This window comes from Benincasa hispida, chromosome 10 (assembly GCF_027475165.1).
Source record: "Benincasa hispida cultivar pf3 chromosome 10, pf3_genome.v1.1, whole genome shotgun sequence".
NCBI lineage: Eukaryota > Viridiplantae > Streptophyta > Magnoliopsida > Cucurbitales > Cucurbitaceae > Benincasa > Benincasa hispida.
In genome coordinates this window covers 16191546-16207454 of record NC_143487.1, presented here as the reverse complement: position 1 = coordinate 16207454, position 15909 = coordinate 16191546, and the positions used below count along the sequence as shown (strand labels likewise).

Below are 15909 nucleotides of genomic sequence, written 5' to 3'. Positions count from 1 at the left end.
TTATGCATTACTAGTCCGACATAGTTATCTATAAAGCCATGCAAGATAGGCACCACCTCATAAGTACATACCAACATGCTCAAAATTAGCCAGCAGTGGAAGAAACATAAGGTGTACCAAAGTGTTCGACCTGTCAGCAAATAAAAATCCTCTAATAAGCTGCATAATGTATGTTTGTGCATATCTTTGTACGCTGATGTCGTTGGCATCGGGAGACAACTTTTTAAACTGGGACGCTAACCACGGGATACTCAATCTTGAGCCTTTCAAATCATTTGGTCAAATGCCTAAAAAATCGTCACAGACAGTTTTCCAATCATATTGCAATAAATCTGCACAGGTTCTCTATCCACTAGTAGTTCAAACTGAATTGTAACGTACTTGTGCATTCCTCACAAGACATGTGAATGTTAAGTTTTATGCCCTAAAAATCATATATAGTAAATGTAAATAATTGACTTTCATCACTAAAGAGTTATGGATGTTATTTCAATAAGTTTTATTAATTGTATTGTATTTATTTTGTCTTAATAACCCTAAATCCAATAAACTAACATCATAGGTTGTCTTATGAGCCATGAACTGTATGTGGAGACATACAGGGATCAATATTCAAGATACAACTTAAAAGGTTTATAGTATAGGGATAAAGTTGGATACCTTATCCTGGCAACACTATGGATACAACTCACTTTGTATTTGATAGAAGTGCAATGATCCAACGTTCATGTAGGTGACATGTAAGTGGAGATATCATATGTAATGAGTTTGCATAAGACAAGACCATGAAATAGTAACAACTGGATATAACTTTGTTGACTAATTAAGTTTCTATTTCAATAGGATGACCTAGGCAAGTTAGTTTTAATCCTAAGTGTATTATGAAATTCTGTTCACGAGGAATTTTTCTTTGATTTGTATGAGTGAGATGTTAGAGTTAGGAAACATACAACAAAAGAAAACAGGATCATTAAGCCTTATAATTCATTAATTTTGGCTTTAAATTAAGCATGCTCGTAAGGTTAAAAGAGAGTTTCATACTAACTTTTGAAGAATTTCTTGAATCATGATTCCAACTTCAAATCTTCTCCAAATCTTGTTGTGGATCACCACAAGGTCTTCCCTACTATTCTTTTGGAGCTGTAGATTGGGTTGTGGGACTCAAAACAAGCTTGAATTAAGAGAAAATGGAGAAGAGATCACTGGTTTTGCAAATAGAAGTCTTTCTTCAACCTTTGAAGATTCTTAGCAAAATTACTTCAGTTGCATGCACAATTTTGACTCAAAATTGAGTTATTTATTGCATGACTTTCATGCATGAATTACACTTCCTACTATGATTTTGACTAAGAATTTTGAAGTGGAAGAGTGATTGAGCTGCTAGCATTAGAAAGTGAACAAAAATCTCACTTTTGTGGGTTTTTCCATTTTCTAATTTTTCAATTTTACTTTTGATTTTTAAAATAATTTCAAAATCAAAATTTAGTTTCAGTTTTTAATTTATATTTAAAATTAAAATTCTATTAATTTTACAAAAAATTAATTCAAAATTAATTTTTCTAATAAAATTAATAATTAATAATTAATTAAACAATTTAATTAATTCTAAGTAATTTAATATCAAATATTAAATTAATTAATTATCAATTCCACTATAATGAATCCCTATTCATGAATTTAATATTTAAATCATATTTAAATATTAATTAATTCTCTAATTCCGTTTAATTCCAAAATTAAACATGTAATTATATCACATATAATTACCAATTTCCTTAATTCTAATTTGAATGTTTCAAATCAATTTATCACGCTATTCTAAGACTAATCCATTTGTGAGCTAGTAGGGGGACGTAGTAGACCTACAAATCATGGACTCCAACGATCCGAGATTAATTAACTAAAATCTTTACATCGAATTAACCCCCATTTGTTAACTATTGGGTCACTCCACTAAATCCCAGAATTGCACTCCCCTCACTGTAGATATATTGTGTCCACTCGATATAACCATGATTAGTAAGTTAACTTGTTCGTAATAAAGGTTGGGTCAAATGGCTATTTTACCCCTAAGATTACCTCTTGTTTTTTAAGTCTCATCGATCCTTTAATGAACAATATGTTTGTGATCCGATCATCAAATCGAGTCCCTCTCGAGCCAATGAGAGGGTTGGATCCCTTGTTCAAGATCCGAAATCAGTACTTAAAGGAACAACCTCTCTATTATCCCTGAAAGCGGGTAGGAGTAAATTCCATCTTGCACCCTATATCCCCAACTATCTACCTGGTCTTACCCCTAAAATGGGAGGCTTATTGAGCCAGCGTTGTTGAGCCAACCCTCACCCACGCAAATCTAAGGATAGTTCCGAATAAACATGAGTTCATAGTTAACTCAGGATTCAGGTTAAGTTACCTAGGTTATCGTTGTGAAATAGTCAGTCTTAAACAGTAAACAACATTATAAAGTAAGAATGACTTATTTTCATGGTCCGATCTTGTGTAAACTCATTGCACAGGATGCCCCCACTCCTCATGTCATCACATGTACAAATTAGGATCACTTTGTTTGTAGCATTTTACTACTCCTTGTAACAACTACAGAATGGGCCATATCCGATAGTGTTACCAGAATAAGGCACCCAACCTTATTCATATATTATAGATCATTTTGATTATTTACTCGAACCTAGTCCACTCTTATGTCTTCACATAAAGTTTAAGTACTCATATAATAGTAATGGATCTTTTTAGTTTATTGGATTTATTTCTAAAACAAAATAAGCAATTCATATACTCAATAACAACTTTATTAAATTTTTCAGAATAAGTTTTATTGTTTACAATCCACGAGTTTTAGGACATAAAACCCAACATGAGAGTGGCTAGTTCACCGACTCAATATGCCTACCATTTTGGGGACAAGACCGAGTGGGTAATAATATAAGAGGATTTCACTCTTTCCAGACTTTAGGGAGTGTTCCCTCAAGTGGTGTCTCCGGGACTTGAACAAAGAGTCTACCATCTCACTGGCCCGAGAGGATTTTTTGTTTAATGGTTGGACTATAAACAGGTTGTTCATTAAAGAAGCACTGGTACTTAAGGATACAAAGGTAATCCATGAGTAAAATGGTAATTTGATTAAGCTAGTGTTACGAACACTCGTGAATGACTAACTTGTTGTTATTGGTCTATATCCATGGACACAAAAATATATCTGCAGTGAGAAAAGTGCAATTGTGGGTCTTTAGTGGAGTGTACTCACAGTTAACGAATATTGATTAATATGGTTAATGAGTTTAGTCTATTAATCTCTTATCGTTGGAGCTTCTGATCTGTAGGTTCATGAGGTCCCTTCCTAGCTTGTAGAGGGAAGTGAAGTAACTATGTCTTGAATGGAGTTTGAAATGTTCAAATTCACTTAGGAAACTAATATAATGTATAATGATACATTATAATATAAAGTTTATATTTTAATTAAACTTTATAATATAAATTCAATTTTGAATAGGATTCAAAATTAATTTATAGAAGAATTAAATATTTGAAGGAGTTCAAATATCAATTTAATATGAATTGAATTCATATTAAAACTATAGATTAAAATTAATGCATATTAGAAGGACATTATAACTATAGGTTATGAGAGAAATGCAATTGAATATGATTCAAGTGTAGGCTAAATTAAATATTTAATATTTAATTTGATAATGAATTAATTGGAGAATTAATTCATTATTTTTTTTTTTGAAAAGTAATGTAATTAAATTGTGGGGTAGGGGAATCGAACCTCAAACCTCGAGATCGATAATATAATGTATCAAACCTCGAGAATTAATTCATTATTAATTTGATTTGATTTAATTAAATTAATTGAATTAAAACTATAGATTATGTGAGAGATGATTCATTTAAATATGATTTAAATGAAATCATTAATTAAATAAGATTTAATCAATTATTAATTTAATTAATTAAATAAATAAATTTGATTTATTAAAATCACATTTTAACTCCCACGTATGGAGTTAACAGAAACGTGGGATAACTCCCATGTTTCTCTCTCTCTCCTTTGATTAAAAACGGCAAAAATCGAAGAACGTATGTGATTACAATTCGATTCACAAAAATGTTCTATGAACAAATTTTTTTCTCCAAAATTCTTCTTTGCTTCCAATTATTCATTTGGTTCTCACAAAACCAATACTTAAAGTTCTTAGAGAATAGGAAGGTAGCCTTGGTGGTGTTTAAGAAATCTCAAAAGAGAATTGACCATTTCGTCTAAGTCGTTAGACGAAAGTGAGTTTTATGTTTCCCTTTCTCTATAGGATTTATTTTTATGCATGCTTAGCTTAGGGTTTTTTCAGTAGGTTTAATTTTGCTAAATCTCTGTGATGTTATGTGTTTCCCAGTATATTGGTATTTCGTTTTCTAAATCAATTTCGAGAAAATGTCCTAATATTTTTCACTGTGCTAGGGTTTTTATCCCTACAGTAAAATGTGTGGGTTTCTGGTCTCCAACGCTCTACTAAAGCAGTAATGAGATATCGGTCCAGTTGGATGAATTCAATCTATGAAACTCCAAGAAAATCAACTTGTTGTACGTAAGGCATAATACGTGGATCAAACGGGATAGTATATTGTGCAGATGTCTCCCTTCTCCGACAACCCAAAACTATAGTAGAAGAACTATCCCATATCGATTGTGAACGATGGGGTATGTTATTGATATAGTTGCACATGATTAGAAGGACCAAGATTCATGATGCACAATCACTGAAATAATATAAACAAAATTAAATAACAAATTTTAATTACAATAACAAAGTTCATTACAATAATAAAAAACCAATTACACTAACAAAGTCCAATAAAGTCAATTACATAACAAAGTCAATTTCAAACCATAGCCCAATCCAACATTAAAAATAATAATAATAAAAAAAATAGTCCAAATTACAACAATAAACTCAAAAAATAATCCGAATTTTTAAGTCCAAACTCAAACAATTCAAAAATAAAATTTCAAATCCAATCTAACAGTAAAAAAAACACTAAATCTTAGACAAAACAAACAAACTTCACACACTAAATAATCTAAATTTTCAACAAAACTAATTCAAAACTCTAGACTTTCATCCATACATTTAAACAAACTACTAGATCTATGGGTATTCAAGGCACAATCGTATATACTAGAGAAAAAACTAGGATCAACGGTGGCATGATAGCAAGAGAGTAGGACAGACTGACGAACAATGGGAGATAGCTGGCGACGGGCTGGGAGAGAGAGGAAGAAAGAAAAGGAGTTGAGGGTGAGTAAGAAACTGATTGGAGAGGGTGGGTAGGGATTGTGGGACCATGGAAATCGTGGACCCGATCCACAATGTCCTGGTCAACGTAGCATGCGGGGTGGTAGGTCAGTAGGTGGTCACATGGTGTGGGAGGAGGGTCCACGATTTAGCTTTAAATCATGGATCGAGTACACGATTTATCTTTTGACTCGGTATTTGTGAATCCAATCTACGATTTCACAACCCTATTTTTGTCAATGAATATTAAAATAACATTATTTAAAAAAATCTATTATTTGAAAGTTTTCAATGACTAAAATAGACATTTTAAAGTTCAAGGAAAAAATTGAAACAAATTTAAAAGATTGTGGATGAAAATTAACATTATAAAAATTTAGAGAATAAAATAAAATCAAACTAAAAAATATTTAAGAATCAATTGAATTTAAATATTTTATATCATGAAATTGGTAGCGACATTATGTTATCCTTTCTTACAAAAGAAAGAGTGGCACCATGAAATGAGTGAATGACATGCAAGTGCTTTCAAGCATGGGCATTGTTGGATTTCCTAAAGTTTTTAATGATGATAATCTTGTGAAAATCTTGATATTGAAGAGAAATGGGTAGGTGGACTGCATAATTGATTTGATATAGAAGACATAAGGTGCATGGTTCCAAATCTACTTGAAATTTTGCTTGTCCTTGAAAAATCTAGACAAAAAAAATGTAGCATAATTGATATATGAACTACCATTGATGAGGTACATAAAAATTTGACTGGATCCCATTTATTATCGTGGATGTCATTCATCTTTGTTTTTTTATTTGGTAGACTCAACATTCAAACATTTAACATCAACGTCTTTCTTTTTTGTTTATCATCTTAAAATAAATAATTCATAACTTAGTAGTGTCAATCTTCGTTTCTCTAATTTTTGTTGGTTATCTAATGAGACACGTTACATACCTCTCATTCAATAGAAGAAAACAATAATACTAAAGTTAAAAGCCAATATGAGAAAAAAAAAATTTGTTGCACCAGCCGGGAATCGAACCCGGGTCTGTACCGTGGTAGGGTACTATTCTACCACTAGACCACTGGTGCATTTGTGCCTGATAAAAGAAGACAAACTTACCAATACAATAAAATCCCAAGTGATCCAATTCAAAAGAACAAGTATGGTAAAGCATTAACAAAACTTAATTGAAATGACAGATTTGTAGTACCGTCGTAATAGATAGGTCTTTAATGTCGTATAAGATTTTCTTAATCGATTATTATGTTCATTTGTTGATGTGGATGTTAGGTGTTTCAAAAGAGCCAACTACTCGCAAAAGCTTGAACAACCCATCCTAATTTGCAACATAAGTTTATCAAATCTCGGTATTTTGGATGATAAAAAAACTCAATTGAGAAGCCAGAAACTAGCTCAAAGAGCCAGTTTGGCAATTAAAGAATCGACGTCCAAAATTCAAGTTATTCACCTAGGTTGAATTGAATAAAATGTTGAAGCCCACCATGAAATGGCAGGCATGTGTAGGAGGATGAAATTAGGCATGTCTCAAAAGAGATTACCCTGAATTGACAAAAAAATTCAAGTTCGTATACCTATCACCCTATAAAAGAATGGGCACGACATAAACTTTGAGTTGAACGCTACATAATTGTGGCGGATGCGAATCCAACCGAATCTTAAGAAAAAGATATGCTTGATGGCCATAATGATCTGAGAGTGATCTGGGAAGAGCCAAGTTAGATATGGCTATACCAGCAGTAGTAAAGCAGGTACGTCATAAAAAATGAGGCATAAGCCCATTGAAGTGCGATAAAGATCAAAGTCATACTTCTAAGATTGGTATATCAGGCCCGACTTGCAGAAAATCAAATCATGATCCATTTTTAATCTAAAACCTTCCGATTCCAACCCAAAATAGAATCCATCCAGGTCAAACAACATGGTTGAATCCTGCAAGTGAAGGAAATAGGGAAGGAGGTGAAGCCATGGGCATGGATTGAAGAAGGAAGGAGGTGGAGGTGGAGTCGTAGCGTTGACTACTATTGTCGTAGATTGACACTGGTGTGCTGTCGTGGGCTGAAGAAGAAAGTCGGTAGCGGCTGCGCGAACTTAGGAAGGTGAAGGGTGAAGAGTGAAGGGTGAAGGGTGGGAACGACTGAATTAAAATTAGGGTTTAGTTTTTAAAGTTTTGGTTTTATTACTTTTGGTTGTAGCCTGGCTGTTGAAGTTGGGCCAAACATGTTTGGGCTTCTCTTTATTAAAACTTAAAACAAGTGGGCTGTTTGGGCCAGCAATAATGAATACATTCATTTGGGTTAGCGTTTATATATATCGGTTCGGTTTTTTTATGGTTTTTCAAGATACTGAATCGAGAACCGAACTGATAATTTTTATTCTCTGCCACTAAACCGAAAAAAAATCCGATTTTAAAAATAAACTGGACTGAATCGATCCGGTTCAATTCAATTCGTCGGTTTATGTCCAATTTATGCACATCCCTACCCTTAATCCTAGTATGTTAAAGGATAATCTCAATACAACTATGAAATTCTAAGGGAAAAGTCCTAGGTCAACTACGTCTATGAATACATGGGGAAATAATTTCATTCTGTATACTCTCTACTTGCTACACAATTATACTTTCTGACTTAAGTGAGTCTATGTGGCAAGTACCACACCGGTGTGCAAATTTTTTCATCTTGCAAGTCATGTTCATCAATAAATTATAAATCTAGCGTTGTTGCCATGTGAACGTCACATGTGTTTTTCTCTATCCAAATTTTTGCGTTAACAGATGTCGACAACATTTAAAAAATAGGTTACTGAAACATGAACATACGATCTAATTAAAAAAATGAACATATGATCAAAGTATACTTTTTTAATGGTGTAGTGTTGAAAAAATAAAAGAAAAAAGAAAGAGGAGAGAGTATCAATTTTGACACTTGTGGTATTGTGTCAATTTGGACTCTAAATTATTAATTTGATCGATTTTGATCCTAAACTTACATAAACGTTCAACTTTAATCCTCCGTTTAATTTTAGTTAGTTCACCTAATAATTTTAAAAAAATAAAAGTTCAAATTACTTAAATTTAGTATTAAAATTAATTAAATTGAAAGTTTAAGGTGAAAATTGATTAAATTTAGAGTGAAATTTGATTCTTTTTAAGAGAAAAGACAAGCTTAGGCCTTTTTTTTTTTTTTTTTTTCTTTTTTGGGACCCAAACAAGGTCTTTGGCTAATGTTTTGGATGATTTATTTTCTCTTCTTCTGTTGCCCATTTTTAAGTTGATCTATTGCGATTTTGATGGTTGTTCATTGTTGGATTACTTGAGATTTTCTGTTTCTTTTTTTGATGTAGTGTTTGATTTTGTGGCTTTTGCTGAAGTGGGTTGGTAGATTTTCCTTTTAAGAACTTGATTGGGAAAAAAGTGCTTGTGGTTTGATTGGGTTTATGTAATGGCAAAAAATGTATGCAGAGAAAATGAAATTGTAGAGCTTCTGTTAATGGGAGTTTTGTCTTTTGAATGTGATTGCAATTCTATGTAGAAAACTTCGTGAAAATGGAGGTGAGGGAAAATAGAGATGAAAAACGAACAAGAATTGATATGAACCATCCAAAAACATCAAATTATATTATATTAATTTTAGTATTTTTTTTTTCAATTTTATCCACATATTAAGTTAAGATATTTTTGCCATTTTACCATAATCGATAATATAACATCAAGATGTTCATCATTGGTAAACTATCTAAAGTTTTGTCATTAGATTGCTTCTACAAATTACAACAAATTCGATTTGGACTTTCTTGCTTTTTTCAAGTTTAGTGTTCGGTCCAACTTATGAGCACTTCGATTAATCTCATATGACAACCCATCGGACCCTACAACATTTAGATATAAAAAAATTCCTAGAATATTGAATCTTAAGTAGATAACCACCATGGCAGGAGAGCTTAAATTGCAAATTGAGTTATGCTAAGAATATTCAAGCGTGATTAATATCCTATCTTGTGATGTTCTCTTCTCACAAGGAGTTTAGGCTGTGGCCTCCTTGATCAATCAAGTTCAATAGAGAAACACTTAAGAAAGTTCGTTTCCGTTGACTACCCCAGAATCTAATATCTAATAGAAAATGCATTGCACAAAGCGACCCTAAAACAAAACAGTTCTAATGCCAACAGAACCTTCAAAACAAAGAAAAGAGAAAACAGATAAAAAAATTTATATATGCCATTATTAGAAACCATCACCAACGTGTAGAATACAAATTATAATTTAACTTTAATGTGTGTACTCCCCTTTGACTTGAAGTGGTAGCATTCGCCTTTTTTGAGACAATCCCTCCTGCAAAATTCTCTGCAGCTCCAAAAAGAAAGCGTCTTTGTTACAACTGCAGAAAAAAGGGACAACGTGAAAAAGAAAGAATATCCCCTCTCCTCCTCCTCCCAGCTTCCTATTTTCAGGTCACATTGTTGCTGCTGCTGCTACCGCCGCCATTGAGATCTTGGAAGAACGATTTTAATGCTTCGTATGTTGACCAGCAAATAGCTGCAGCTGGAGCGTGAAAGAGCATCCTTGGAACCCATCCCCTCATAAGCCCTCTATATCCATCCTTCTGGAGTATTGTTCGAATTACGTCCCCAATCGACCCGCTTTTGAATCTATCGCATCCACAAACACCCTGTGCATCCATAAATGTGAAAATCAAGGTTAGGTTCTCATTTCAACATTCAACTATGGATCTAGGGGAAGCAGCACATAAATTATCATGTAAACTGAGCCTGCTTCTGCTCCCTAAGCATCACACAATCCTCAATACACAAATAACCTATATCGTCTGTTCGCCTTTCAATTCACATGTAACCTGAAGCAGAGTTTACTATATTTGTACTTTTCAAGTTTTTCGTTACTAGCAAATTAAACAGGTACTTCCCTAACATTCGAAGGTAAAGAAGGAATTCAACAGGTTTTGTTTTTGGGTGTAGGAAGCACGTGACAGTTATAAAAAAAGTTCACATATGTAGGGTTTGTTCCTATCCAAAAGAGAAGACCAAGGAGACCATCAAAAGAGTCAAATACTCCACTTGTTCAATAAGAAGGGAGAAATGGAAAATTCCTAGGAGAAAGAGCTAAACTAAGCACGGTCCATTGAATCCAAAGGATGAGACACGGTTTAAGGATCCAAACATAATTTAATCATTATCTCCACAATGACAAAGTACAATATAGGCAAAAGATAAACTAAACTAACACGTCCAACCAAAATTAACAGACACTTAAGATGTTTGATATCTGAATAAGGTGGTCCCAATAGATTGAACACCGAAGGTAGTGAATGTATAAGAAGTCTTTCTTTTAGGGTAGAAAACTAATAAACAAATTTTCAGCACCAATATGTCGTGGTTTTGAAGATAACGCTTCTAACGGAAACTTAGTGCAAAATCGATTTCAGTTCACAAAAACTTCACAGATTCATATAGACAGATAAGATGAGTTGGGGTTGGGAAATGGATTCCCCAATCCATTCCTGATCCTCTCTCGGCCGGATCGGTTATTCTTGCTCTACCCAATGCAAAACCTGAAACTGACCATTTATAACCAGTTTTTGAAAACTGGAACCTAAACCGTCATTCCAAACTGATAGTGAATTGAACCAACAGCGGTTTTGGTCGTTTTGTTCGGGTTTTTGGGTTTTCCGGTTTTCCCCTGCATCCCTAGAACTTTCCTTTTTCGTCTGCACCAGGTCCATCCACTGGAAACATCAAAGGTTTTCCTTATCCAGCTCACTCAAGGATTCAAACATGTGACCTCTGGGTAGTTGTCACTCGAGAGACTATAAGCCTTAGCCAATGAGGCTACCCCTTAGAGGCCTCTAATTATAAGCACTTCACTTATAAAAGAATGTTTAATGACATAACATTTTGATGCAGGTACTAGTATTTTTCGCTTTCCAGCCAATCACTTGAGCAAAAAAGAACCTTGGCTCAACAAGTGCATTCTAAATTTAAAATATTTTTTAGGGGGGAAGTTCTTTCAGCATGACAAAAGCACCCCCAAACATGACCTTAATCTAGCTCTAGAAACACAATACTCCTATGGTTAAAATCTTCTCGCACATAGGCAGAGAGGAACCAGAACAAAATTAGCAGAGGCTACGAACAAATTATTAAATGGGGTACCTGACATTGTAATTGAGTCTTAACCACATCAAGCGGCGTTGTAACAAGCGCAGCTGAGGCTCCAGCAGCAGCTCCTGCGGTCGCATGCACAATCCACTGTTCATCATTTACACTCTCTGGTGAAACCTCCATCAAAACTCTCTTTGCAGCTTCATAAGTAGAAAAATGGACAGCAGTAAATGGTGCATTCATTAACACTGTAGTTCTATATGATGCATAAAATGCTTTAAAACCCTCATCTCTGAGGACCCTTTTGATACAATCCAAAACTCCCTTGTAGGGATTATTACTCAACTGCAGCCTCTGTTTAACCATATCCATAGGTGTAAACACAGCGTCACTCGCCACCGTTGCACAGACGCCAGAAACAGCATGAGCAATAGAATTGTTAGGATCCCCACCAGAGAAAAACTTCTTAGAATTCTCGTAGACGGTAAAATACACAGCATGTGCAGGTCCAGCTCCAAGACCCATAGCACCAATACCACGATAAAACCCAGCAGGTCCCTCTGATTTCAAAATTGACCGAAGGGCTTGTCGAACTCCAACAGATTTAATTGGACAAGAACCAAGTGCTTGCATATGGGTCTTGACGGTATCAACAGGAAACATACCCATATGCTCAACAGACCCTGCGATTGAACCCGCAATCATGAACTGCCAGAACCGAAGACCATCATGAGCTGAGACCACAATCTCGGGATGGAAATCTGGAGGCGACGGTACCGGGCGAAAATCCGGACTCTGGAACTTAGTCGTGGCTTCGGTCGCCTCGGTAGCCATTGAAATTCGAAACCCAAGTTCAAAATTCGCAGAAAAATCTGAATAGGACGAATTTGCTAATATGGAATTCGACTAAACAACAACAAAAAAGAAAGGAATTTTAACTTCCGAAGGAGAAAACAATGAGCTGGGATTGCAGTCATAAACCAATCCAATTTCCAACAAAATGGGAGGAAATCAGTTAAACCGCGTCTTCACCCAAACGGCCAAGAGGGTAAATGGAACGATGATATTGACTTTCTGAGAATGCTTAACAGGTCGAGGGAAGAAGAAGAAGAAGAAGAAGAAGAAGAAACTAGTAGATTATTGTGTTGATGGTAGATTTGAAAAGTCATTAGGGTTTCAGGAACTAGGGCTTTGTATAGTTTGACAGAAACGTATTAAATTGAAAGTATTGAGTTTGATTTTTTCCGTCTTTTCAGAACTTTTTGGCCGTCGCCGTTCTTTCTTGAAGAAGGCGGTTGTTCTGGACTTGTAAGAACTCACCGTCAAGGCCCACAATCCACAATTGGGCCCATGGGTCCATTATCCCGCCGTTTGAAGCCCATTAACTCACAATTTGGGCCTTTAGGTCCAGTTTCCAACCACCGAGGCCTATTGATACAGTGGGCCTAATTTAAAGGTGTTAACGTAAACCCCCTCTTATTGGAATGACGCGTGTTAAAATATCTCCTAATACTTCCAACTATTATTATTCGACGCCAACTTAGGCATAAGCCGCATAACTAAGTCGATAGATATATATATATATATATGTGTGTGTATAACTAAGTTAAACATTTGTCAAAATGAGCCAAACTTTTTTTAATATAACGTTTTGGCCAGCTTATGAACGTCAACTAATTTTATGAGAAAATTAGCCTAATTCAACTAACATAGTATTTGTATTATCATTTTCAAGTGAGAAATTCGATTTTTCCACTTTACATAATGTCAAAAAGATGAAAGGAAAGAAACTAAGACTAATATTTAAATCCCTTGACAAATATCTATGGTTAATTTCCCAAAAAAAAAAAACTACTATTTTGCCTGATTCTAAAAAGAAAATGTGTTACAACATTTTTTTGTCCTTGAAATTGTATGAAAGTTACAATTAAGGGATTGTTTGGATCCATGTAATGAAATAAGGTTTCTAAAATTTTGATTATGGGATTGCTAGAGAATTTGATTACAGTATTTGGAGTGCATGGTTGGGTTTATTAGGTTTTTAATTATTATGTTTGGATTACAGAGTTGGGTTGAGTTTGTGTGTTTTATTATTATTATTGTTGTTTCTGTATATCTGATTTCTACCTCGGATTGTCTAAGTTTGTGAAATTATATAAATCATAATCATTTATGTTATGCCCCTACTTTTTAAAAATAGTTATTTTCCCATCAATTCAAGTTTAATTTGGGATTGGCTTATTTTGGAATAAGACGTGGGTTGGATTAAATTAAATTTTGGCTTAAATTTGGCTCTCGAATGGATGCTTGAAGTCTACTACAAATAAATTAGATTTAAAGTAAGTTAAATAGAGATTTTTTATGGTATGTTTGGTAACCATTTTGTTTTTTGTTTTTATTTTTGAAAATTAAGCTTATGGACATTACTTCTACTTCAAATTTCTTCGTTTGTTATCTACCTTCACCAATGATTTAAAAAATCAAACCAAATTTTTTAGAACAAAAACAAGTAGCTTTCAAAAAGTTGTTTTTATTTTTGGAATTTGGCTAAAAATTCAACCATTGTACTTAAGAAAATGCAAATCATGGTAAGAAATGTGGATAATATAAGTTTAATTTTTAAAAACAAAATGGTTACCAAACGAGGACTTGGGCACCGTTTTGTAACCATTTTATTTTTTTATTTTTGTTTTTGAAAATTAAACCTATATTCACTTTTCTTACCATGATTTACAAGTACAATGGTTGAATTCTTAGCAAAATTCCAAAAACAAAAACAACTTTTTGAAAGCTACTTTTTTTAGTTCTCAAAATTTGGCTTAGTTTTTTAAACAATTGGTGAAAAATAGATAACAAAAGAAGAAATTTGGAGGTAGAAGTAGTGTCCATAGACTTAATTTTGAAAAACAAAAACAATAAATAAAATGATTACCAAACGAGATCTTAATTTTCAAATTTTTTAATAAGGGATTTTGATTCAAGTCTTGAGTTCATAATTTTGAGAATTTAATATAATTTTTTTATTTTTGAGTCAAAATTAAGTTTATTGGAGAAGATAATTATTTTATTCAGATTTTTTATTTTCTGATAAAACATTTGGAAAAGATATTGAGTTATTTAAAATTTAAGAAGGAAAATAGAAGTTTTGACTTAAGTCAAACTTAAAATTAGGTTAGATTAAGGGTAGGTTTGGATTGACTTATAAAATGTCTTCCAAAAATATATTTTCGTTGAAGCACTTTTGATTATATATATATATATATATATATATTTTTTTTTGTTTACAACAAAGACACTCATGTATTTGGTAATTTTTTTTTTCAAAAATATGTTTATATATAAATTTGTTTAATTTTGTTATATACTAAAAGTGTTTTTCAACAGAATTTGTGATGGACACCAGTGGTAGTGGTCGAAGATGACACACAATTGTAGTGGTCAAAGATGGTCGTCAATGATGGCCAAAGGTTGCCAACAAGGTTGGGAGGAGTTGGTGAGTGGTGGGTAGAGTTAGTTCGCAAAGATATGTGGAAAATGGGAAAGCTAGGGTTGGAACAATGTCGTAATTAAAAAGGAGCTAAGTTAATGTTCGATTGTAATAGGTCATTACAACTCTAACCCATTACAATGGAAACAAACATGAGATTGTAATAGTATTACAATCCAATCCATTCCAAACCAACTCAAAACGCCTGTTCTAAAGGGCAGTTAAGCTTCTAAATTTTATATGATAATGATTTAATCCCTGTACCTTTAAATTCACAAAGATTTAATCTCAATAAGTCGTACTGTATTACAAATTGATATTTAATTTCGATGACTTTTTTTTACGACAGTGGCTAAATTATTATAATTTTTTTTTTTAAAAAAAAAAGTAAAATTTTTACTTATTAAAGTTTAGTGTTTATTATTCAAAATAAAAGTTTAGTGACTAAGTAGTTACAGTTTTCAAAATACACAAACTAAATCGTTACGAACTAAAGTTAGTTGATTCAATTGTTGCTTTTATGGACCAAACTTATTTTGTAACTTTTTTTTTTGTTTGAAACAATGTACAAATATTAAAATAATCGAATTATCGATCTTTGAAGTGGTAATAGATGCTCCAATCCAACCGTGCTACACAACAACTCATATTAGTATGAGAATATTACCTTTTGATCCTTAGGTTTTGTGTCTAGTTTCTATTTACTCTCTAAATTTTAAAATGTCACACATTTAGTCTTTTAAGTTTTGAGTTTGGTTTTAATTTAGTCCACAGGTTTCAAAATGCTCTAATTTTACCCTTGACATTTGTTTTTTACTTCAATTTGGTCCTTATGTTCGAGGTTTACACTTTTAACCTTAATTTTTCACTAAATACTCACTTTCCGTCTTTTGGAGTTAATTTATGTTAATAAATTAAAAATCGTTAATATTTACAATTAATTAAGTTTCAACTTCTAATTATTTTTAATTAATTA

General features: G+C 33.1%; 1 protein-coding gene and 1 non-coding gene across 2 annotated transcripts; both read right to left on the bottom strand.

The window, feature by feature from the left end:
• Nucleotides 1–6328: 6328 nt before the first annotated feature.
• Nucleotides 6329–6399, bottom strand: TRNAG-ACC (transfer RNA glycine (anticodon ACC)). Its single transcript has one exon. It is a non-coding gene; the product is annotated as a tRNA-Gly (tRNA).
• Nucleotides 6400–9530: 3131 nt separating this feature from the next.
• On the bottom strand, nucleotides 9531–12705 carry LOC120089395 (Mitochondrial substrate carrier family protein). The gene is made up of 2 exons (XM_039046846.2): nucleotides 11498–12705; nucleotides 9531–9999 (listed from the first exon to the last, which is right to left on the bottom strand). Exons 1-2 carry the CDS (start codon nucleotides 12278–12280, stop codon nucleotides 9778–9780), a joined length of 1005 nt encoding a protein of 334 aa, XP_038902774.1. The 5' UTR covers nucleotides 12281–12705; the 3' UTR covers nucleotides 9531–9777.
• Between the last annotated feature and the right edge of the window lie 3204 nt (nucleotides 12706–15909).

Bases quoted from the DNA above. Each gene is read 5' to 3' on its own strand.
- LOC120089395 (XM_039046846.2), bottom strand. From the start codon at position 12,280: ATGGCTACCGAGGCGACCGAAGCCACGACTAAGTTCCAGAGTCCGGAT. The intron at 10,000-11,497 runs GTACCCCATTTA...ATGGATGCACAG, and splicing joins AGACTCAATTACAATGTCAG to GGTGTTTGTGGATGCGATAG.